General features: G+C 47.7%; 9 protein-coding genes across 9 annotated transcripts; 4 read left to right on the forward strand and 5 right to left on the reverse strand.

Moving 5' to 3' along the window:
• Positions 1 to 444: 444 nt before the first annotated feature.
• On the reverse strand, positions 445 to 1,780 carry MGL_4239 (uncharacterized protein; the record flags this gene model as incomplete). Its single annotated transcript, XM_001728562.1, has 2 exons — positions 445 to 458; positions 496 to 1,780. 2 exons carry the CDS (start codon positions 1,778 to 1,780, stop codon positions 445 to 447), a joined length of 1,299 nt encoding a protein of 432 aa, XP_001728614.1.
• A 933-nt stretch (positions 1,781 to 2,713) lies between these two features.
• MGL_4240 (uncharacterized protein) lies at positions 2,714 to 5,098 on the reverse strand (the record flags this gene model as incomplete). Its single annotated transcript, XM_001728563.1, has 1 exon — positions 2,714 to 5,098. The coding sequence occupies one exon, from the start codon at positions 5,096 to 5,098 to the stop codon at positions 2,714 to 2,716; it is 2,385 nt and encodes a 794-aa protein (XP_001728615.1).
• A 157-nt stretch (positions 5,099 to 5,255) lies between these two features.
• Positions 5,256 to 6,970, forward strand: MGL_4241 (uncharacterized protein; the record flags this gene model as incomplete). Its single annotated transcript, XM_001728564.1, has 2 exons — positions 5,256 to 5,724; positions 5,946 to 6,970. 2 exons carry the CDS (start codon positions 5,256 to 5,258, stop codon positions 6,968 to 6,970), a joined length of 1,494 nt encoding a protein of 497 aa, XP_001728616.1.
• A 1,507-nt stretch (positions 6,971 to 8,477) lies between these two features.
• MGL_4242 (uncharacterized protein) lies at positions 8,478 to 9,131 on the forward strand (the record flags this gene model as incomplete). Its single annotated transcript, XM_001728565.1, has 1 exon — positions 8,478 to 9,131. One exon carries the CDS (start codon positions 8,478 to 8,480, stop codon positions 9,129 to 9,131), a length of 654 nt encoding a protein of 217 aa, XP_001728617.1.
• Positions 9,132 to 10,590: 1,459 nt separating this feature from the next.
• MGL_4243 (uncharacterized protein) lies at positions 10,591 to 11,757 on the reverse strand (the record flags this gene model as incomplete). Its single annotated transcript, XM_001728566.1, has 1 exon — positions 10,591 to 11,757. One exon carries the CDS (start codon positions 11,755 to 11,757, stop codon positions 10,591 to 10,593), a length of 1,167 nt encoding a protein of 388 aa, XP_001728618.1.
• A 413-nt stretch (positions 11,758 to 12,170) lies between these two features.
• MGL_4244 (uncharacterized protein) lies at positions 12,171 to 12,350 on the reverse strand (the record flags this gene model as incomplete). The annotated part of the gene is made up of 1 exon (XM_001728567.1): positions 12,171 to 12,350. The coding sequence occupies one exon, from the start codon at positions 12,348 to 12,350 to the stop codon at positions 12,171 to 12,173; it is 180 nt and encodes a 59-aa protein (XP_001728619.1).
• A 5,089-nt stretch (positions 12,351 to 17,439) lies between these two features.
• On the forward strand, positions 17,440 to 18,084 carry MGL_4245 (uncharacterized protein; the record flags this gene model as incomplete). Its single annotated transcript, XM_001728568.1, has 1 exon — positions 17,440 to 18,084. One exon carries the CDS (start codon positions 17,440 to 17,442, stop codon positions 18,082 to 18,084), a length of 645 nt encoding a protein of 214 aa, XP_001728620.1.
• Positions 18,085 to 21,580: 3,496 nt separating this feature from the next.
• On the forward strand, positions 21,581 to 22,006 carry MGL_4246 (uncharacterized protein; the record flags this gene model as incomplete). The annotated part of the gene is made up of 1 exon (XM_001728569.1): positions 21,581 to 22,006. One exon carries the CDS (start codon positions 21,581 to 21,583, stop codon positions 22,004 to 22,006), a length of 426 nt encoding a protein of 141 aa, XP_001728621.1.
• A 751-nt stretch (positions 22,007 to 22,757) lies between these two features.
• MGL_4247 (uncharacterized protein) lies at positions 22,758 to 23,201 on the reverse strand (the record flags this gene model as incomplete). Its single annotated transcript, XM_001728570.1, has 1 exon — positions 22,758 to 23,201. One exon carries the CDS (start codon positions 23,199 to 23,201, stop codon positions 22,758 to 22,760), a length of 444 nt encoding a protein of 147 aa, XP_001728622.1.
• Positions 23,202 to 24,914: the final 1,713 nt, after the last annotated feature.

Consider the following 24,914-nt stretch of genomic DNA (forward strand, 5'->3'; position numbering starts at 1 on the left):
CTGTAAACTCAATACACGCGAGTTTTCCACGGTTCTCAGCAGGAGAAATCTCACTTTGATATGTTGGAACAATCATGCTAAGAAAACCGACACCAAACCCAGAAATGATGCGGCCCACAATCATTGCATGATAGCCAGTGGCGAACGTCTGGACAAGACCGCCAAATGAAAAGGAGACAGCACCCCATACTAAAACGGCTTTGCGTCCGTGCCGGTCAGCCATAATACCACTCAGCAATGAAGTGATCAATGCACCGATTTCTAAAATTGCGACCATAGTGCCGACTTGACTGGCTGTGGGATTGTCAAAATAGGCCTTGAATGCAGGGTGCGTCAGAATTCCACTCATGACGCCCTGATCATAGCCAAACATGAATACGCCCAAACTCGCGAAGCACGTAACAAACAGGACTAGTCCATCTCCTTTGATGTTCAGGTAGCGCGTCAAAATATTTGTGCTTTGCGAAGGGTCAACGGCCGGTGGGTGTAACGCACTTGTGTGGTCGGAAGTCGAAGACATGTAAGGCGTTGTTACAGAGCGACGGAATGTGGGTGGCACAGGAGGCTCAGCCCCATATAAGTCGGCTGGCAGATTTTGTGCGACTGTCGGTTTATCAAGCGAGTTCGCATACTCATCGAGCGGATCCAAATCGATGGAGCTGGGAGTCATATCCGTAGACCCATTCACTTTTGCGCGCGGCGTGATAGTTCCTTCAGCCGGAGTGCCATATTTGGACATGGTAGCGATGCCAGTATGCGTGGAGACATTTGTAGCCGCATCCTGGTCGCGTGCGCGAATTTCTTGTGCAACGCGGGCCTTTTCCTGTCGTAACTGGTCGGCAGCACGGATGCCCCAAGACCCGCGAAAAATGATGTGAACCTCTTCAAGCGATAGTTGACGCGTATCAGGAAAGCAGCAAACGCAGAACACAAAGCCCAATGCACAGAGGCCGGCATAGAAACCGAATGCACCAGACGATGTTGCAGCACGCACGAGAGACAGGTACGTGGCACCAATAATCAAGTTACAGCTCCAGTTAACAGCAGTGGCAATACTTGTGCCCATCGCACGGGTTTCAATAGCGAATAATTCGCCTTGTTGCCATGGAACATTGCCAATGCCGAAACCATAAAACAGGACGTAGATAATGATTGCCACAATCACCAGGTAAGTCCAAAATTTACGGCTGGACGGAATCTCTGTGGATAATTGGCCATCGTCCCTGACTGGGAGAAAAGCGAAACAAATGGCAGCAAATACCAAGGCAGCCGACATCACAGGTACTGAATAAAGTAAGACACGCCGGCGTCCAATGATATCAATATACTTGAGTGCCACAAGTGTCGCGAGGAAATTGCTCGCACTCACAATCAAGGACACAGCCACAGGTTTTTCAAAACCAATTGCCTCGAAGATAGTTCCACTGTAGTACATGAGTGTGTTGAAGCCACACAATTGCTGCAATGCTTGGAGACCACACGCGAGTGCCAGAGCACGGGCATTGGGCCCAGTGAGTAAAAAGCGTACACGCTGGACAAACGTAAGCTTGCTGTGCTTATCCTCAAAGTGCTGTAACGTATTATCCAGATTTTCGGCGCGTTCTCGACAGTAGGTCTCAATTGCATGTGGGTAGATGCGACGAAACGTGCGCACGGCACGCTCCATTTTTCCCTTTTGACTATCATATCGAGGTGATTCTGGGAGCCAGGCCATGCTAACCAACGAGATAATTGCAAGGATGGCTCCACCAGCCACAGTGTAGCGCCACCCTCCTTTCATATTCTCGAAACAGCACGACGCCAGTAGCAATTAGCTGGCCCATAGTGAGAAACACGACATTGAGCGTTACGAGACGCCCACGCAAATGCGCAGGAGCTAGCTCACCGATCCACAAAGGTACAATCATCGAGGCCACGCCAACGCCTATTCCTACAACGAAGCGTCCACCAATCAGGGTCCACGTGCCTTGGGCAGCGGCCTGGATAATAGCGCCCACAATGAAGACGACATTTGCCAGTGCAATGACCATCTTTCGACCAATCCATTCTGACGGAAACATCGCGCACAATGAGCCAATTAATGCACCGAGAGAAGTCGCCGATGTGATAAGCTGTTTCGTCCCATCACCTAACTGACCGAGGTCGCCATACTGGTCCAGACTCACAAGAACAGACGAAACGTAGCCTGTATCATAACCGAACAAAGAGCCGCAGAGTGCTGCACTCATGGTCAGCATCCACATAGTCCAGCCAACGCGCTCCATGTTGCTCGTGGCTGCTGCGACTGATGACTCGAGGCCTACCATGTAAGCGTCAGCTTTGGCATTTTCCGAATCAAGGACGGAATCATCCCCTGACCCTTGCTTGTGCATCGGTATATTTTCCATCCACGCCTACCAAGTAAACTAGCTTTTTCTTCTTCTTTCTCGTCTTAGTCTCCTGGAGCCGTTTACAACAACTGGCACGCAAATGTGTATGTGAAAAGTGCTAATTCACCCGCCACAGGTACGCGGTCGAGTTGGCGGGTCACGACGCCTGTCGCCGCCCTTCCTCCACATCTACACGTACATGCCATTGGAAATTTTGCCCGATCCACTGTTGTGATACGAGCTAAAAGCATCAGCGTTGCAGAAGAGGAATGTAAGTCTACGCAGGCTTTACGAGCCTGCGACATACACACGGTACTTATTCAAACAAGCCTCTATCTGAAACATTATGCAGCCCAATGTTCAAGTCCCACGAATGAGACACCAGGCTCGGCCGTAAGTTCGCCTAGCACTACAGGCTGTTCACCGGCGTCACGCAGCGCAGAGCAAGTCTGCTCGCTAGCTGACGACGACACAACAAGGACCATACCAATGCCATTGTTGAATGTGCGAGCCATTTCCTGCGGTTCGATCTGACCTTCCCTCTGCAGCCATGCAAAGAGAGAAGGACGCTGCCAACGCGACACATCTACCTTAGCACCAAGACTTTCCGGCAGCATACGTGGCAGGTTGTCGGTAAACCCACCACCAGTGATGTGAGCAAGGCCAAGCACATGATGCTCACCGTGCATTACATGACCAAGGGCCTTGACATAAATACGGGTCGGTGCGAGCAACGCATCGCCAAGACAGGCATGAATACTATCGTTCCAAGGACAAGGGGCACTGAGGGCAATGCCGGAACGAGCCACGACCTTACGGACAAGCGAGAACCCATTCGAATGAAGTCCGCTGCTTCGAAGTCCAATCAGCACGTCGCCAGGCTGCATGTGAGAAGTTCTAGGCAAGATAGCATCACGCTCCACAGCGCCGACGGCAAAACCAGCGACATCGTACTCGTTACCGACGTACATGCCAGGCATTTCAGCCGTTTCGCCGCCAATCAACGCGCACTCCGCATCACGACAACCATCAGCGATCCCCTTTACTACAGCTGAAGCTGTGTCAACATCAAGCTTGGAGCAAGCAAAGTAATCGAGGAAGAAAAGCGGCTGAGCACCCTGGACAAGCAAGTCGTTAACAGACATCGCAACAAGGTCAATCCCGATTGTATCGTGCTTTCCATGTTCTAAAGCAATACGCAGCTTAGTACCGACACCATCTGTACCGCTGACCAGAATGGGATCACGCATGTTCAATGCCTTGAGATCGAACAGACCGCCAAAGCCACCTAGTGTTCCCATGCAGCCGGGACGCTGGGTAGTTTTGGAAAGTGGCTTGATCCGCTCTACAAGTGTGTTTCCTGCGTCAATATCGACACCTGCAGATGCGTAAGTCATGCCAGCAGGTGCACTGGACCGTGCAGCAGCCAAAGCACGGTGAGCAATGTCGCGGCGGTACACCATGCCCTCGAACTTAACATTTGAGACCCCAGCATATACCCGCTGCAGTGCCTCATCGAGAGTGGCTCCAACAGCCGAAACTGCGAGCACACGACCGCCTGCAGTGAGAAGTTGGCCATCATCAGCACGCTTAGTGCCCGCATGGTACACTGACACGCAATCGGGCATTGTCTCAATATGAACAGGCACGCCAGTTGCATATTTGCCAGGATAGCCACCACTCGCGATAACCACGCTAACAGCGAAACCAGGACGAATCGCAAGATCGACACAGTCGAGGCGGTTCTCAACACATGCCATCATGACGTCAGCGAGCGTCGATGGATGCTCGAGGAGTTCCAGGACGGCCTCCGTTTCTGGATCTCCAAATCGAACATTGAATTCGAGGACCTTGGGTCCCTTGCTCGTGAGCATGAGACCCACGAATAGCATTCCAACAAAGGATGTACCGTCGCGACGCAAACCCTGAATGGTCGGGAGCAAGATCTCCTGTCGAATGCGCTCCTCCATTCCTGCAGCTGTTCCATCGGGAGTTGGGCAGTACGCACCCATACCGCCCGTATTGAGACCGGTGTCTCCTTCGCCGATACGCTTGTGGTCTTGGCATCCAGGCAGTGCACGGACCGTGTACCCGTCAGAAAATGCAAGCACTGAGAGTTCAGAGCCATCTAAACGCTCTTCAATAATTAGGAAATCACCGGCATTACCAAACACTTTGCGAACTAGCAGGTCTTCAACACCTTGACGCGCCTCATCGTCGGTGTCTGGTAAAATCACACCTTTACCACCGGCGAGACCACTGGCTTTTAATACGACAGATTTTGCACCACCCAACTCCCGGATAAATTCATAGCATTCTTCCACTTGATCGGCTGTGAATGTGCGATATGCAGCGGTCGGAATTTGGTGCCGGGCCATGAAATCTTTTGCATATGCTTTAGAGCCTTCGATTTGGGCCGCCTCCATGCTAGGGCCAAACACCTTGATCCCAACGAGACGGAACGCACGCTCAACACCTGCAACGAGTGGGGCCTCTGGTCCAGGAATACATAGAGTAACTCTTTGAGCCTTAGCCCACTCTGCGATTTCGCTGAAGTCGCCGCTAGCCTTAGGCGTGCTGACATTCGAACAGCGACTTCCAAGAGTGGCTGTGCCACCATTCCCCGGTGCAACGTAGACATGCTCAACACGTTCTGAACGAAGCAAGTGCAATGCCAATGCATGCTCACGACCACCAGAGCCGAGGATCAGTGCACGAATGGCCGACATGATGATGGGTCAGAACAAAAACCAGTTGTGGAACAGCCGATCAGATGACGTAAACGTGCGGGTGGCAGGGACGATCGGACCACATGACGAGAGAACCCAAACGGCCATGACAATAAAAATTTGAAATCCATTTTTTCCTTTCCCACCACTCTGGACAATGTCGAAGCATACGCTCGCAGATGGCGCGGAGGCGCCAGAGGCTGAGCGTCCACGTTTGGAAGAACGGATTCATGAAAATGGGGACCCTGAAGGGGGAATGGGAGAGTTTGAAGACCCATTCGAAGATGAGATCGAAAGTGACGGTGAAATCGTAGACGCAAATCCAGACGAGACAGATATGGAAGAGGAAGACGAGGAATCAAAAGTGCCTACAAAGGCTTATATGCCGGGAACAATGCCTTTGGAAGAAGGGCAAACACTAGTTCCCGATCAATCAGCGTATGATATGTTGCATCGCATGAATGTGACATGGCCATGCTTATCGTTCGACTTTCTCCGAGACCACATGGGCTCGCAGCGACAGACCATGCCACATACGGCCTATCTCGTCGCTGGTACCCAAGCAGACACTGCGAAAAATAATGAGGTTCTTATAATGAAGGCGAGTGCGATGCATCGCACGTCGCGTGATGATGGTACGTTTGAAAGGACAGAGACCGGCGAGACATCATCGCACATGGCTATGATGTCTTGAGGCATTTGGCTGTATGAGTGGCGCTGTAAAGCACCACTCGATGCCGAAAACCAACTCGCTACCTATCTTATCAATTCTGAGCCTGTCGATAATTGCCTGTTCTCTGTCCAAAATAATGACTGAGATAAAGCTAACGAAAATCAGCCCGTTCAGATGATGACAACGATGATGATGACGATGATGTGGATGAAGATGCCATCCTCGAATATAAAACAATTCCGCATCTAGGAGGCGTGAATCGTGTGCGAGCAGCGCCTACTACGACGCCGACATCCGAGCTGGAACCATGCTTGGATCCCTACCCTGTAGCGACATGGGCGGAGACGGGCAAAGTTCACATTTGGGATGTTCGTCCCCTATTCAACGCACTGAATCAACCCGGCACCAAGATTGATAAGAAGAAGGTCGAATCGCCACTGTTCACAATAAATGCACATCGAACTGAAGGTTTTGCCATGGATTGGGGCGGCCTTTTGGGCGGTGGTTCATCTGGAAATACTGGTCACTTGCGCTTGCTAACAGGCGATATGCATAGCAAGATCTTCCTCACAACAAGCAATAATACCGGGTTCACTACACATGCTCAGCCATTCGAGAGTCACACATCGTCCATTGAGGACCTGCAATGGAGTCCAGCTGAGCCCACAGTGTTCGCTTCGTGCTCTGCAGACCGAAGCATCCGGATTTGGGATGTGCGTATAAAGTCGCACCGCTCGGCTCTTGCCGTTGATGCGGCACATGATCAGGATGTAAATGTTATCAGCTGGAATCACGGTACGCAGTACTTACTCTTGTCTGGTGGTGACGACGGAGCGTTGAATGTGTGGGATATGCGTGCGTTTAAACATGGCCAGAGACCAAGTCCAGTTGCGCACTTTGAGTGGCACCAAGCGCCCATCAGCAGCGTAGAATGGCACCCAGATGAAGACAGTATATTTGCTGCATCGGGTCGTGATGACCAAGTGACGTTGTGGGATTTGGGTGTCGAACATGATGAAGATGAAGATCCGGCGCAGTTGCCGAAGGGGCCCAATGGCGAGCCTGTGCCGAGCCAGTTGCTCTTTTGTCACCATGGTGCCACAGATATCAAGGAAGTCCACTGGCACCCACAAATCCCTGGCGTGCTGGGGACTACATCATCTGATGGCTTCCACTTCTTTAAGACGATTTCTGTGTAGTAGCAGCTGTATATGATAGTCTTATATCCATTTGCAATTCACGCATTTATGAATGCATTAGGAGCGTTTATGGCAGAATGGCTCGGGAGTTCTACCTTTGTATACCCAAGCTTCCATGGCCTGTTTGAGTTCCTCCGGAAACGTGGCTTTGCACAGACGGTCATAATCGTAAGCGACGCAGTCGAAATCAGCCTCAGCCACCACGTTACGCTGTGCCACAGAGTACGCCGTCGATCGAATGATGGCCCTGTCACGCCGATGCATCGGAAGAGGCGCTTGTCCGATGATTATCATGTCAGGGTACGTCACAGGACGACGGTAACGACAATATGTTGATGCGAGAATGACGCCAACGCCTCGACCTAATGCGAGGTTGTCGCGAATCTCACGATTCAACGTACTCGTAACGCGCTCTATCCAGCGCATACGAGCCGTTTCGAACCACCTTATATAATGCACATTGTTTACTGGACGGATAAGTATGATGAGTCACGACCTACCATGCTCAAACTGATCATGATCACCCCAAATGACGGGCTGTCGAAACACTGCAGCGCGGGGAAATCCTAGTTTAGACACTTCGTCTTCGGCCTCTCGAACTTGTGCTTCATACGCGGCCTCATTCTTCTGTACATCTTCAAAAGAAACAGGCCTGTATCTGCGGACAGACTGAGGGCTCAGACGCCACGCAGGCAGGGAAGCACGGCGAATAGCTTGACCAAATATACGTGACATGGAGGAATTGACCGTAGATTCGGGCTGCGCACCAAATTAAAATTTCAAGCGCTTGGCGCCGGTGACATGTGAATCTGGTGTTCACGTAATTCGTCGTGAAGGATGGTACCTAACACATTATATACATAAAGGCTTTGCTGGGCGATCACGGTTCACCCTATGATACACAACGGGACATTTGAAGTACGAAAAAAATCAAAATGTTGCATTCGTACGACTCTAGTTTGGAGGATTTCATAAAAGTGGCTGAATCATTTTTCATATCCCTATTTGGTGCGCCGTTAACGGCATGACATGTGTTGCGCACGGACAACGCTCTGCTTTCTTAGTACATTTGATGCCTTATGTCCCTCTAAATCCTCTCCCATTTAAATGTACCAGGAGAACTCCAGCAATTCGATTTCGTACTCACTATTAGTACAATGGGCCCAGTGGACGAACAATTTTTCTGTGCATAGAAAAGAATCGAAATAGCAGCCCAACCGTGGGCACAAGAGTTTCACTACCTGTTGATCGTTCAAAGAAAATTTTTCTCTCCGCAATTCTCCATTGTTCTCCGACGCAAGGGCCTTAGTCTGGCCAATCCTGCGTGCCGGACATTGACAGGGCGAGTGGCGTAGTGCATCACGTGCATTACGGAGTGACCCATTCCGTTGATTGGGTCGCCAAAAACCGCGTACTTCAACCGCTTATCCAAACTATTCATGACAATGAACCTATATAAATCTACTTAGCGCGCCACCGTTATAGGCATTCCAACTGAGAACCTGTCATGAGGATGCAACTTGGGAGTGTAATGGCTGTAGCAGCCTTGAGTGGACTTGTTTATGGTGCACCTGCGCAGAATGGAAGGTGTCATCCTGTGGCAAAGCCCGGCCCGCTGGTAGGCCTGGGCGACTATGAAGATACATCCGTCCAGCAACTCTCGTTTGGCGCTGCTAAAGGTTACAAGGGACATGTACTTGTAGCTTCGGATGATGCGGGAGAGGCCCTCCAATTCTATGAGTGTGAGCCACCGTCAGACAAGTATGAGGGCTCGAATGATTATTGGTACTATGGTCAAGTGCGCTCCAAGAACGACCCAAGTCTGTGCTTGACGCCTGGCACCGTAAATCGTCCCATTAAGGGATCTAAGCACAAGTGGGAGGCTTATCCAGAAGATGGGGAGAAGGCCGTGCGGATGGAACCATGCGCACAGGAAGCGTCACTCACTATGCGAAAGCAATGGTTCCGTATTCCTAGGACAGGACCTAAAGGTTGCTCGCGCGAGTTGGACCAGGCTGGCTGGAAAGGTGACGAACTCTCGTTGCGACTTGAGTATGATGGTGGTTCGCCTGTCACATTTGGCGTGACGACTAGGGACTACGCGAGGATTCTCATGCTAAACTCAGGCAAAGCCGAGCATAGGTGCATCAATGCATTCTAATCAACCTGTCATTGGCATTGCATGCGAATTTTGAACTCAAGTATGCCGAACAATATGAGCTTGACTCAATTCGAGTTCGAACCAGAATAATGTAGATAAAGATAATAAATTAAAACGTTTTGGATGTCAAACACCGAGAAGGCTGTACGGGCAAATTAAATGCTAGGTTTGCTTGAAAGGGTTGTTGAATCAGGCACTTATTTCGTGCACGTGCCAAGTTTTGAGAATGGGCTGTGCCTAAATATTATTCGGAGTAGGATTTCTGGATGCCATCTTGTAGGATATGGGAAGGGGATTTGCAGCTGAAAACCGTGACACTGCACGTAGATCGAGACGAGAGTTCTATTGCTATTGAAGAAACTTCAGCCACTATCCGCATTACAATCTCGTCGCAAAGGAGCTTACGATGTAGGTTATTCTTTGTCAACAATACATTGGCTCTGCGAATACACGGAAACTCAGTGATAACGAAACATTCACCGTTCCGTTCCTCCAGAAACAAATTAAAATAAGCAATTAATGATGTATTCGATAAGTTCGACTGTTTTATTTTCATAAAACACTGCCAAAGATAATCAAAGTTTTGGATCGAGCGATCAAGATGTGATATCAAAAGCTAGAAATAAAATATTGGACATGAAGATGTAACAAAATGTTATAGTGTTCTGTTTGATGTGGCTTGTGAATGAAGGGCGAGGAAGTAGGAGAATTGTTTTCAAAGATTGATTTGACGGATTCAAAGTTGGGTTCGAAGGCCGCAGCATGCTGTAAATATCGAGATCCCAAGGCTACCGGGAAAAGAAGAAACATCCCATAATTATTACCTGCTAAGTAGACTAGATACAAACGAACTGTTAGATGTACCGTATGTAGTCATTGTTAGAACACGACGTGCCAGGAATAAGAAAGCTGTGCGTGTTGAATCAGCGATGAGCTTTGACAAAAATTCTGTGGAGCTCAACAGGTCCCCGGCGCATCAATATTTGAAGTCTCCAATTTTATCGACGTCCTTCAAGGCCATTAGCGTTTGGGTTGTTCTGACCTTTGCATGATGTTAGGACGTCTAAAGACGCATTGTTCTATAGAGAAAGCTATTCGAAATGACTCGTGTAAAATGGGCTAACCTAATTTGAAAGTAAAGATTTTTACCTAGTTTTCTCTAGACTCTTAAGAAACCTAAGAGTCGGAACAACCGACGGATTGGTTGTCTTAAGACTCCATATAATCAACATGCCGAACGCATTGTAGCTTTAAAGGCAGGGTACTGGAGTGTCGAAGAAGACGGCAATAGCATAGTCCCAGGCTTCAATCTGGCGTCTTGCAGCAGGAAACATAGTGTATACTCTCCGGCCTGCACAGCGCATGACACAAGAATATCGAACGCTTAAAGAGCTATTATTTACAAAACTAGGAACCATGAACAAAACAATCATATATATACAAAACTCATCAAGAAACATCATGACAAACTTGGGGCGTGAATATTTGGAGACTTCCCCTCCCGGCGTGAGCGGAATGTGTTCACAGAGCGGGGTCGCGTTGACCTTTGAGTATTCACGCGGCGCCGCGCGAAGCCAATGCGGTGGTTGTCAAAGTCGAGAATAACAGAAACCAATTGGAAAATGGGCTCGCCCAAAATCCAGTGATTCAATCCATCCATACCAATAATTGGAACCTGACATTCATTGTTGTGCTTGACAGAGGCAGAGAATTTCAAAGGCACGCCACCAAGAACAAGGTCCGAACTAGTTGCCTTATCACAGTCGAACAGCCCGATGTACGAGCCATCTTTCGACTTTGTTATGCGAACACCTTCCATCGACATCAAAAGGCGCTTAACATCGGCGTTACTACCAAGCACAACCCTGGACGTCGAGTCGACAGTGCCACGGAACGAAAGGCCATTCCATGTGAAGGGAGTTGTCCAGTATCCTTGAGCCGGATTAACCGCATTCCAGCTAACATTTCCAAAGAACATAGAGTGGTCAAAGGAGCCAACGTTGAGACTGCCGTGCTTTTCGCCAAGAGTGAACTGGTAGATGTTCTTTTCGAGGTGTAAAGAAAGCACATTCGTGAAAGAATTAACTGGGGGCGCTGAGCTAATGGAAGGAAAAGCCAAGCCGATACGAGCGGAATTGTACGAAGACGGAGAGATAGCCACTTTCTTCAGTTCGAATGGACCAAAGGAAATATCATCCACATGAACCGAGTCGGGGTCACTCAGCTGCCTTGAAGTGATGGATTTTTCTGCATCGTAAGAAGAGTCAACAGTAACATCGGCAGAGCTGGTGTCAAAAGTGACAGCCACGGACTGGGGAGGAAAGCCGACAGAAATGAACGTTGACCAAGGATCTGAGTGGTCAGCCTCTTCGTTCATCTGGATCTGAGCGGCGCTGCGCTTGCGAAGGGTAGTTGCATTGACAGACGAGTCATGAAGACCTGTATTCTTGCGAAAAGCGAACGCATTGTGAATATACTTCGCGGAAAGAACATCAAGTTCGTCCTTCACTAGAGAATCAATGTGGGTTGCAGGAGGCTGCGAGCTGCGTTCTAGTTGAAAAGTAAGCCTCGCAGACGCGATTACCACTGCTTGAATCAATGCTAGTGCGACGAGATTGAGGAACATGTTTGATAGAATCACGAGGGCTAACAGGACACATTATATACCACTTCCTCAGCGAAACGGTGGACCTGACGCCAAGCAAAACGCCAAGTCGCGGGGAAACCATGGCGTTAGGCAACTCCGACGCACAGCGAGGGGGCGACGGACATTCAGGATGGCGGGCAATGGACTTTATTTAGAACAAATCCCTCAACCAATTGAATTGAAGGAATAGACCAATTGTGAGCGAGGGTTAAAATCATGAGTGGAGAAACTATGGAAAAACCAAGACATGATGAGTAATGGGTATTGTGACGGGCGCTGCAATTTCGATTATACGTCGTCTTGTTTGCTTGAACTATACTAATGTACAAGGAAAACAGCATTCATAAATATTTGTCAATAATCATGAAAGAGTACAAGGCAAGTTTGGCAGTTTAGTTATCCGATGTGGACGTTGAGACAACGGCCTTGAATGGGTTGTAGCCGGTGTACGATCCATCAGACACAATTGGACCTGGCATGAATGTGGGCCGTGCCGCAAAGTCTATAGGTGCAGCGGCGGCGGCCGTGGCTAGCGCTAGCGCAATAGCAGCAATATTTAGTGAAAATTGCATCTTAATATTCTAGCGAAAAGCAGCGGATAAACAAAGGGGTTTTCCACCAGACGGACTATCTGGACGTAGCAGTTTGTGATGCACGGACAAAAGCAATGCGCGTTGGGACAATTTTTTCATTCACAAACATCGTTCATTTACGACCAACGCGATTTGACAATTCATGCCCCCAACAGTATCCCTGATTGGATTTCATTATTTCCCTGTCCCCAGCCCATGCATACGAGCCTCCTCCATTTCATTCTTCCAGATCCATATCTGTGTAACCTAATAGCATGAACCGTCGCTCACCGGCATACGGAGGCTTCGTGGTGCGCAAACACTTAGCTCGAATTTAGGTTCAAACCATAGACTCAGCAAAATGCACCGGACTCGCAAAGCAGATCTTCCATTGAACCAGGTCACATGGCTGCGTAGAGATCTATGCAATATGTGTGCTTTGTGAAGAACCAACCCATTGTAGGTGCGCCGATTTGCAATGCATATGCACTAGTTTTAGCCCTGAGTGGGATTTGGCGCACAAGGACAATGTGACACATCGCAGTGTTGGTTGCGCAAAGAACTTTAGGGAGTCAAGTTCTTAAGTGGGGGTTGTTGCGATACGTCCGGCAAGTACGGAATAATGGCTTCAAGGTGCATGAGTAACCAGGCTGGTTCGGTTTAATTAGTGTAATTTGGCTGGAAATAGTTCGTGCATAATGAGCGGATATTGGAGAGGGCAGTAGTTAGGCTCATCAGAGGGACCTGGGAATATCATGATGCGCATGTACGTTTTAAGTGGCTCTCTTTGAGACGGAAGTATGCATTACGTGGGATACCAGACGCGCCAGTATTGGTCTACAAACAATGGTACAAGGGTCTAAATACATCCTGGTAAGATGAAAGTAACATGGAAGATAGGGTGTTCGAATAACGTCATTCTGAATGTACGCGGTACATGACAAAAAGTAATGACCCCGTGCGTTTAGAGAACCTTGCCATACAGAGAATGCAAGAAACAGTGGAGCCTGAACGAAGGCAGATGATTGAATTGAAAAGCCAGGCCACGGACAGACTTGTAGTATTTTTATGTCGTGAGAATGTGCGTACATGTGTAGGGCACCGAGTCAGGAGAATGTGACACACGTCCGCAAGAGATATAATGAAGAGGGATGACGGTGCTAGGAAGAATAGTTCGCAGCCGATTGCGCCCTGTACGAAAAGGACTTTTACGCTGACTGTGCTATGTACTGGAATGGTTCATGTATAAGATTAGATAGAGCTGATTAAAGATGGTGCACCACTATAATGGCAAAAATGATCAGAATAAAAGAGGCAAAAAAAAAATCAACAACTACAAGTACGATGTAGCCAATGAAATAGGATAATTCAAGTTGCCCCAACAACAAACCCTCAACCAATGCGATATGCACAGGAATGATGAACGGAAATAAGGTCAAAATACTGGAGACGACATCTGACAACGCCAGAATGCACTTCAGAGTCAAATTTTGGGTAGAATCGGGTGGTCGACATGAGACTTATCGATAACCAGCACACAGAAAAAGAATACACTACATGTCATACCAAAAGCAAATTAGAATCAGAGCAGACAAGAGAGAAGAGATGAACAAAGAGACACAGGCAAACAGGGGAAACACAAAGAAGGAAACAGGGGAGACAGAGAAGGGGAGAGAGGAACGAATGATAGAGCGATCAAGTGGCTAATGAGGAGGTAATGCGAGAGGTAGAAATTTGTTCGCGAGGAGGCCGTGTGCAGGGGTGACATGGATAGCAGAGTTCCACAATCGCTGCAAAATTCGGAATACTTCCTTAGAAACGATCGCACATGTCGAAAATAAGAAATCACTAAATCAAAACATGAGTCCATTCATACAACAACGTATTAATGTGGCATAAGTACATGCGACTGACACGCTGAAATGCACCTGAAGAAGGTGCAAAAACATACGCAATGGACAGAAACAATCTATCCCATGTGCAAACGGACATGTACGACTCATCTTGCTTGGTAGAAGAAAAGGTACAAAGTCAGCTCTTTCGAGTACAAGACGGAGCAAGGAAAGAAGCTCTATAATATGTTGGAGTTGGTCGATTCGTAAAGCGGGTATACCTTCAAGAACACGATCCAAGGCCCAAAAAGAAGCCTACACTGATTGTAGCACTGTATGAAACCATCCTTGAGGGAGCTGCGGTAAAGATCAATGAATCGACGTGGAAGAAGAGCCCAAATGATAGCGGACGTGGACAATGAAATGACGGAGGTGGAGTGTGATGGTATGCTGAAATAAGGCGGTTTAGGCAAGACAAATCATAAATTTTGCATCCTTCGCCAAGCACAGCGTGGTTAGGACTAGGACGAATTTTCGTAACCAGGAAGCAGCCGCAACAGAGTTTCAAGCGGCTGAAACATTGGGAGCGTTCATGTTACGAAATGGACGAGGAGCAAATACTCGAACAAAGGAATGGCACGTGAGCATGTGTCATTTCGGACAAGACTCATCATGTGTGGCCTGGGCGCATTTTAAAACACAGCTGCGTTCACAAATTTGGTTTCAATTCAAATGACCTAAGAGTGTGACTTATACTATGACTCGACACGCAAGGTATAAGAGGCGCCTTAAGGGTATAACGCTCCTCACGCTGATAGTGGAGGCATTATAATAATGAGCCGAGGCACAGCGCCTACTGTGAACCGCGCGAATACAAGGAAACCAACCGGAGAAGTACTCTGAAGAGCTCCTAGTCACGGAAAGTGGCACTCTATAACAAACGGATTGGCTCATCCGATCCATCAACAAGACCAAAATCGAGACTATGTTTAACGAGAAGCACTCGCTGACAGATGTGACCCCATTCCGAGACATCGTATTGAAATGACGGAAGTTGTTTTCGAATATATAACCTAGGTTAGTTTGACGCAAGTCCGACACAAATGAAGTGAGATCAAATATGCGAGCATGGTTCATGTACGGAAGAAGCAAAAGAGTGGGAAAAGCTCGCGGGAGAGTATCGAACGCTGAACACGCAGATCCAAAAGATGATTGAGGAGATGGAGTTGATCGAGGAGTAAGCAAGGAGCAGCGAGCAGCGAACAGAGAGGTCAGTGGTAATTGGGTGGATTGCTAGCGTGCACACGCTGAGACGCCTGTACGGGCGTTTCAGCACACACTAAGGTGCACCTCTTGGGGCAAGAGATCAGAGTTCGATTCTCTTCACAGAGCAGCCCAGACAGAGCACAAGTGCACAGGGAACAGAGCATGGAGTACCACCACGTGCAGGAGCAGCCACTTGATGAGGGTGGGACAGGGGCAAGGCCTCTCTGCCGTCTGATTCCTATGTGGACATAGAATGCATTTATCCTATAGGATTCAATCACGGTATGAGTTTTATATTTGAAATGTGCTCATTCAAGAGAATACCTGCAGGCGGAGATGGATATGCGTTTCCGCAAATTACGGTGGAGAACGCGCAAGTCACAACCCTGCATGGCTCGTTTACAAGGTCCAGCGTGAAGCCGGAGCATGTACGTTGGAGGTTTGACCATATGCAATGTGGAGACGCACAGTCGTGGAGTGAGCGAGAATCGGAGAAAATCTCTCGACGCGAAGGCTGACAGCACTCTGTGCGGTATGCACGAGAGCAAATAATCGCATCGTTTGGCCTTGCATCTGGGTCAGGATAAAGGCGATATTGGGCAATATATATATACTAATGGATACTCTGAATAGGCCGGCAGGAATTCCGCGAACATATAAAGGGATACAGCGCGGGTTCGACTGCCATATATAAATTACTCTGTTACCGCACACACATGCCGAGTAGCTGTAGCGAGGAAACATAAAGGCAGACTATGTCGATAAGATGAGTGCAAAATGGAAGAATTAAGGAAAAGTTGGAGGTAGAAAAAGGAGCTGGGAAAAGATTGTGAAGGAAAGAATGAAGTGATGGAGGCAGACAAAAGAGAACATCAGTAGGTGCGTGGTTGTAGAAGCAGCGATGAAAAATGAAGAAAATGAAAAAGCGCAAATGATAGTGTGACTGCCAAAGTCGACCTCGCCTCGCGGGAAGGCGTAAGGTTCAAAGATTAAATAACCGATTTCCAAGTCGGAACTGAAACGCATGTTTGGCAGCGGGGACATTCACCGCAATTGTGGACATCCTTTGGAGGATGTCCACACTTGCAATCTAAGAGATCTAATAAGTTGGAGATAAACTGATGTGGCTCAAACCCTGCGTTAAATAGATCGAATTCGGACTCATTGGGTGAACAATTATTATTATTCAAGTCGAAAAAAAACTAGCAGTTACATTTATCATAACTCCTTCCGGGCTTCAATTAGAGCTGACCGAAACAGAGTGAGCGAATGATCAATTCGGCAAAGCTCCCTAGTTTTAACCTGTGCAAGTACTGGACTTTTGACTCGCGAGTGCTCTGCTAGGGGACGCCGATACCACTTAGACCTCGCGTTCGCTTGGAACGTTTATCTTGCAGACCTAAAGTAGCTTTGGAGTCTTACATGGAATGAACAAAGCTGCAGAAAAGATCCAAAAGCAAGGTGCATGCGTACATCTTATGGGCTAGGCTTAATGAAGCCAATCAAGACTACGTGTCTGACACGTGAAAAGGAATTGACGTAATTGCACATGACACGTGTACAAATAGCGCGCATCACTGCAATTCTGTGCGCGACTGGGGTTTAGTAACGTCAGTAAAGAAATTCGCAATGAACAAGACCAATCATTATATGTAAAGTTTTTATGTCAAGCCCAAACCGCGTTCATATAAAGAGGTACATGTCTACTTTCATGTGCTTCTATCCGTTTCCGATAATCGAAGATGTACATGTACAATAGAGAGGAGAGCTGTTCCGGTCTGTCTTGCTGGTACAGTCCTGATGGAGACCATTTCAAAACTGCGCCTCAAGATGTACCAGCACCTAATGAACTTGTATTTTCCACGTTTGTTGTAATATTCGGTGTACTGTTCTGCGTGAGCCTGTGGTATCTGTGCAAGAGGCGGCCCAAATTCGAGTATGCGCTGATGACAACCTTTTGCGCTCTTGAGGCAGTGTACTTCGGGTATATGATGAGGTTCTACTTTAGTTATGGTGCAATCTGGGGAATTCACGCAGCAGCGAATTCAGTCGCATTGGGACTCTTCTACAGTCTTTATGTCCGCTGGACATGGATTGCGGATAAGTTTTATGGAAAGAAAACATTTGACCGAGGGTTTGGAAATCTGGCGGGGCAAATTATTGTGCCTTTGATCATGATCGCGTGCATTGTCGCGGCAGTGTGGGGATATTTATGGATTTGGATTGTATTTATGCTGTTTGTGTTTGTATTGTGGGTCATCGCACTGGTAGACTTGACCAAGCACCGAAAAAGCCCAAGCTCTCGACAAAGACGAACAATCATCCTCAGTGCTGAAGACTGGAAGTATGGGAGTTCACCGTACGTTACGAGCCACGGTCAGCTCGACAGGATGCTCGTCTTGTTGATTGTGGTCATGACAATCGTCCTCGGAAAAAATGTGGCAGAATTTGTGGGCTTCATTTGCTTAACGTGGTATTTCGCGTCGCCTGTTCACTTTTACTTGAGCATTGTGCCGGAGATTGCATTTGCGGTGATTCTTGCATCGCCAGAAGCCCTAGCAATGTTTGAGCCTGAGCGGCACCTGCCTGGTCATCATGTGCCTGAAATGCGTGAAGCCAATCCATTCGAACCGTGACATTTTTGGACTGTTCAAGGTTTGCACGAAATCACGAGCCACCAGAATTTCCACTAAAGCATTTTTCATCGTTCTGCATTAATTTACATTAGCATTTTTCCACATACTTGCATTCAGTCAATTTCACTTTTGCATTCACAACATTGAACTGTTGGGCTTGATTGACATAGGAGAACTTTCGGCAGACAAGCCACGAGACGGAAGAATAAAATAGCAGCGCGGAATTGATAATTTCATCCCTAGGACTCAGCGGGAAATGCACAATACCATAAATGGACTATCCCCAGATTGATGACACTTAAGGATCGTTTCGCATAAATGGACAAGTCGCCACAAGATATGAAGTGAGGGAATGTCAAATAATCTAATTATGGTCAAAGTCGTGCTGCCATAATGAGAAGCAGGTTGAAGGGCTGCTTTCCCAAACAAAAATGTTGTTTTTGGCGCGGCTATAATCGACCCACTCCAGCATCAGAAGTGATGTGCTAAAAAGTCATGCATCTTTCTGCAGCTGCTCGACTTGTGCTAGCTCGCGTAGGCCTGCTTGGCTCGGTGATTTGACGGCGGTGCGTGATTGGTCCATACCCTGATTAGGCACGTGCGGAGAAAATGGCATCAAGAGAAATGACTCATTTCAAGTTAAAATAAGTTGAAATGGAACAGCTTCACTGCAGATTAATCCCGCACAAATATGGGAGAAGATATAGTAAAAGTCGAGGTACTACAGATCCAAGGTGCACCGTACTGCAATAAAGACAACGAAGAAGTTTGGTTTGAAATCCATAAAAGATTCAAGTTTGACGACATTTATGTGAATTTTCGTCGTACCTCAATGTTCAGCCCGGGAGGGTGGATTTTCTTGCGAATAGACGGTTCGTGGTGTTGCGCGATCTCAGGCTTTGACGAAGAAGTATTACAACACCTTTCTAACTTGGAGAAACGAAAAACGGGCAAAGCATCAAGAACTGCTGCGGGCACATTGGTTGTGCCAATGGGAGACTTGATCACTATGGCGACCCACTCTAAGATATCGGTACGTTTTCATGTTCATCATCCGCGATGGTCTCTGCCTTTCTATAAGGAGTGTTTTCTAACAAGGCCGAAGTCCAGGCTCAAAAACGGTCTCACATTTCTCACTATCAACCAAGATACTATTGCGTATGATATGTTGCATGAGCCACACGCGAAGAACAGGATTCGAAGGATGATAAAGTCAAACCATGAACTGAAACTCTTCCGTGGTATGTTGTTGGGCAAAGCGGAGAAGGTCTATCGGTACAGCGTATCTTCAAAAGGAGAACGCCGTCAGATATTTTATTGGAGATGAAAAGGATCCTTGTTCCGTCCTGGGAATTAAAGTACGCGTATTAAGGGCTCATTTATTGCAATTGATTCGGTAATTTGTCCAAGGATGATATAAGGCGCGTTTCTGACTAGGACGTGCGGAGACGTTACAAGTTCAATCGATCGAACTTGAAGCAAATGCTGCAAAGTACGACGCGGCTAAAAGCACTCACGGGTTTATCCCAATAGGAATATGTGAACATGCCAAGAATTCACGGAACTGACAAACATGTATCATTCATTTCGTAAAAGGAAGAGAAAAGCATACCGAAACCTTGGAACGTTGCTCCGCACAGTTGAGCGAAAATGCTCGCAAACGACTAAGAGGCTCATATGATTCGTTCCATCTGTGCTCTTACTAATTGCAACAGGGATGACTCGATAGCTTCATGATTAGAAGAGTTAATCATATATGCTTTGTATCTGATAAATTGCTTGCGTACAATTGAGGACTATAGTTTACTTTGAAATCTCTTGAACATGAAGAAAATTAAAACTGGTGTGAGGATGTTAAACCCGATCTCAGGAACCACAATTGGAAAAGAGATAGTTGGACACGAATAGGTCCTATTTGATGATGGAAGAATCCTTACTAAAAACGGTATTACCAGTCCCCGTTTCAGCAGACGAAGGATGAGACTAGCGGAGTTGAATTCTTGGACCCAGGCGCTTTAAGTGTGGTGCTAATCAGCAAGCACGTCATGAGCCATTAGTGTGATTGCGAAAGCACTCGGACTTGGAACAGAACCCAATTGTTGAAACAATTACAAGAATGGGACAAAGAAAGCAGATCAACTGGTCTCGCAACTAGATTTTTTTTTCCTGGAGAACACTCCTGGTCATGAACCATTCCAATGTAGATGGTTCTAAGATACAATGGGACGTAATAATCGTACCCAAAGGATAGGACGTCGCATTGCACAATCTATGTCTCCGCATTGGATGATGATACTGTGGTTGTGGTTAAGCAAGACGCACATGATCATTTTAAGCTACGAATGCCTGTGTCAGGATGCATCTTGAAAGTTCGACTCACAAACCAGAAAATGGTCGCACCTTTCAGATACTGGTACAATGCCTACCGCACGTTGGAAGACATGGACCTAGTTTCGATGATATAATTATGCACCACAATAAGAGCATATCATCATATCACCGACTAGACAGTCGACCTGGTTTAGGCTATCTCCGATGGTGCTCTCAATGCCGTCTTTCTTGGTGCTACGAGCACCCACAATTGCAAGTACACGGATGCCCAGCACAGGACAGCGAAGGTTGATAAGCGCGCGAAGGCGTGCAACAGCATTCGGCAATTCCTGCGCATACATGGGCTACTCACTAACACGTACTGATCTGGACGATGCCGATAAGAGCGCTGTTGACATTGTTACAATCCGCTGCATGTGGGCACAATATCGAACATGCGTTATTCTCTGGCCAAAAAAGAAGGTTGGATACAGACTCCATTCAAGCTCTCTGCCATCATGAAGTTGGAAACTTCGTTTTCGGGCAGCATAAGCTGCGATGTAATTATTTTCTTCAAAACGCGATTGTGAAAGCATGGACGAAATGTTGAGTCAGCTTATGCAGCGATTCAATAAGATGCCCCCCTCGAGCATGGGCACGTAAGATTCATGCATCGCTTGGCATATATGTGCGGGGGCGCAACATGCTGCTACGTGAATAGAACACGGGGTACAACATCGCCGAGTTTCCAGTGAGCTAGGGACCCTGCATGGGCTGATGATGTCAACCCTAAATTATATCGGCATATCTGATTCGTACATTGATATAATCGGACCGTAATCAGGGTCCGATGGCTTAGTATCATTGAAAGCAAGAAGCGAGGACCCAAAGCCAAGACATGTATCGACGTCGGAGTTGCGACGACACATGACACGTGCGATAAACCCAGGCCTTGGCAAAATCTAATAATAGCGAAGCGAGAGGTGATTGGCCCTCAAAATGACATGCTCCTTCCCCGCATTCACAACGTGCAAGGTCGATGCCCATTTGGGCGGTGCTACCTACGATCAGATGCATATACAGGATGTCAGCGGACCGTACGGGTAGCAACAATGAACTGCGAAAAGGTATATAAAGAAGAGTGATGACACCTTCGTACCACCACCAACAAGAGTCTTCATCAAAGATGCGTGTTGCTATTGTCCTCTCCCTTGCGGCCATGTTGTTCTCGGTGGTGTCGGCGGAGTCGCTGTGCTTCGGACGTCCAAGCTTCCTTGGTTCGACCTGCGCCGCTGAGTGCAGCGTCCGTGGCCACCACGGTGGATCGTACTCCAACGGCCAGTGCTGCTGCGGCGCTTCGACCAAGCGCAGTGAAGAGACGCACACACAAGAGGAGGACCGCAAGAGTGCGGAAGAATTCTTCGGTGGCAAGTTGTTGGTCGCAGACGATGATTCGCTCCAGGTACACAACGGACACTCCGTGAGCCGCGTCTCTTGCACTCTGTGCAATGTGAAAGGAATCAACGGTGGCGGTCTGTGCTGCAAGGCAAGCTGTGCGTCGGTCGGCAAGCCAGGTGGTTACTGCAGTGACGGTGTTTGCGTGTGTAAATAAGCAGGCGCGCAAGACGATGCAAGTATTTAATAGCATAAAGATAGTTTGAATTGTGTGTTATTTAGTTATGTGGCCACAATCTGGACGCGACATGCGCAGGCTGGTGGTGTGTTGGATTGGAGTGAATCCGACTTGTCCAGTCAAGTCATGCCATGGCTGCTGCACAGCTGCTATTAAATCATCCGCGGGCTATGCCAATAATGAATAGTTTCGGGCTACTTGAAAGGCCCTAAGAATCTCCTGCTTGTGACAGACACGGTCTTTCTTGGTCGACTTGCATGTCAGTGTACACGCATGTCATTTCGTTAGGTTACGTCATCTTGCTGCAATCCTGCCTTTTCTATGCTTGGTATCTATAGGGGATTCAGAATCTCACTCAATCCTCGACAGAATTTCCACCCATGAATTTGACATGTGGACAGTAGGCTAGATATGCAAGTAGCATGAAAGCTTGTTGCCACAGTAGAAGCCCTTCATGTTCCATTGATCCCAACCTGCAGCTACGCGGCGCCGACCTGCGAGGTTCGGCCGATCCAGGCACCAGGGGCCCCTCCCCACACTCTTAGTGTCACGGACCCTGACTGCGTCTGTCATTCATTTAGCGTGCAGGCAAATTCAAATTCAAAAACCAAACATCTTGTGTTTTGTGGCGGTATTATGTTTACAAAAAGATGGTTCACCAACCAAATGGCTAAAGGGCAAGCAGTCTTTGGACACGTCCAGTTAGGACGGCGTTGATTCTCGCCCAGCATCACTGCTGTGCTGTGCTGGGCTGTGCTGGCAGTGGAGGTGACGGCACCGTGCCAGGCGACTTGGCAAGGTTCGTTGAGGCGTGAGTATGCCTACAAAATAAGGGACCAATACTGACAGGATATGTGACATGAGTCCAGCTGAGTTCCATAAGAGCAGGCAAATGAGGACCGGGCCAAGACAGACAAATGAGAGGTGGCCAGACTGTCGCAGGTTGCACAGGGGCCATCGGGAAATAAGACAATGACGAGAAAGAAGGTATCCAAGAATGAGACGGAACGAGTGACATTTGAGGCATTCCATCAAATGGTCCAACAAACGGTCTGGCAAATTCTGGACTGAACAAAAGCTGGTCATGGTAGTCCGACGGACGTTCAGGCACCGGTACAGACGACACTGTAGGCGGAGAGCATGATACACTGCTCATTGATGGCTGGTGAGACATGTTTGAGGGCGGGTGAAGTAAAGGAATGCATTTGGTCTCCAAAGAAGTAGTACAACAGGGCCGCTTAAAGGTGCCCGAGTGTGGAAGATCCGTCGCCGTTTGAAACGAGTGTTATTGGTCATGTTGGTGCGGAAAGATCGTCGTCGTGTTGGTAGTTTTGCGAAGATCTTGCGGCATTTTGGATCGTTCTTTAGAATATGATATACGCTCCGATTGTTCTGAAGCATTCTCAGATTGACCGAGGCTAGGTGACTGACAACATACATGACTTTCATCTTGAACCGGGCCCTGTAAAGCAAGAAAGCAATTCGAGTATCGGTAGTGAATGTGCACTACATTCACCCGTGCCATAGGTAACGCGCTATAGTCAAAAATTTGGCCACAGAGACAATACATAAAATGATAGGCAAGTGCGAGTCTCGCCGGAGCTATTTTGTCTTCGGGTACATGGTTAAGGTTGTAGTGCTTTTTGAACGTGCGACGCAATAGGTCTGCACGATAAACCGGACGGCGAAGAGGCTGATGACGATTCTGATGTCGTGCCTTTTGCCGTATACACCTACGTGACAGGGTGCCTGGTGAATCCATATCGAATGGTAAAAAGACTGAAAGCCACTTTTCAAGTAATAGCAGGTGAATAATGCGCGTATGAGAATGCATGCATGACCATACGCTTGGGCCTATTGCAAATGCAGACGCTGAACAGACATGGAAACATATGCAATGGGATTTGGTGTGCATCAGTGGCGTGGCGCCCAACGTGTGCATGCCCTTTTATTTTATCTAAGGCTGTGTTGATGAGAAGATGACAGGATAAGAGTAAGGGCGAAAAGGGGACGGGAAATGATGAGAAAAAGATGTACATAGACGCGAGAGATGGCCAAGGAAGTTAAGAACTCGTAGAGGTGGTGAAGTGGACGGAGAGGTGAAGGGCAAGGAGCGTTCATGAGAGAGTGTGAGCTGATGGCTACAATGAAGGGGTAGTGAGGTGTAGAGTAGAGAAGGAATCATGATGATGCATGCCAAATGAGAATGATTGAAATAAGAAGTGGAGACATAAAGGGGCAATAATTTCAATTTCAAAAGGATGCGAGTGAACCAACATGAGGGCGAAAAGAATGCAATGCAAAAGAATGCACACGCGACGAGGACGCGCCCAAGATCAACGTTGATGCATGTAAGACTTGGGCATAGTGGAGTCGGAGATCGCGCCGGAAAGTGCGACGACACGTAGTAATGCGTCTGCAGTTGCGACAAATATGCATGCTGATACGACACTATATTCCCATAGACCAATCCACGTGTACGATCTTTGAACCAGTGCACGCGTTCAAACGGGTCAGATCCTTAGATGCACTTTTGGCAGTGGTTTACACGCTATACACCCCAAAGTGCGAAACAGAGCAGGCACGGATCAAGTTCTTGCTTGGGTGTTTGCGGTGGACCGTCGTTCGTACTATCGGGTTCTAGGATCACGTACAACCCATACAACACCCCACTGGCCAAAAGTGTGCTTTTCAGTGTCTTTTAGAGGAATGTTTCATGAAGTTGATTATTATAATGGAATAGAAGTCAGTGTTAGTGTTAGTGTTAGTGTTAGTGTTAGTGTTAGTGTTAGTGTTAGTGTTAGTGTTAGTGTTAGTGTTAGTGTTAGTGTTAGTGTTAGTGTTAGTGTTAGTGTTAGTGTTAGTGTTAGTGTTAGTGTTAGTGTTA

The sequence above is a fragment of the Malassezia globosa genome, assembly GCF_000181695.2.
Source record: "Malassezia globosa CBS 7966 chromosome Unknown mgl_sf_17.1, whole genome shotgun sequence".
NCBI lineage: Eukaryota > Fungi > Basidiomycota > Malasseziomycetes > Malasseziales > Malasseziaceae > Malassezia > Malassezia globosa.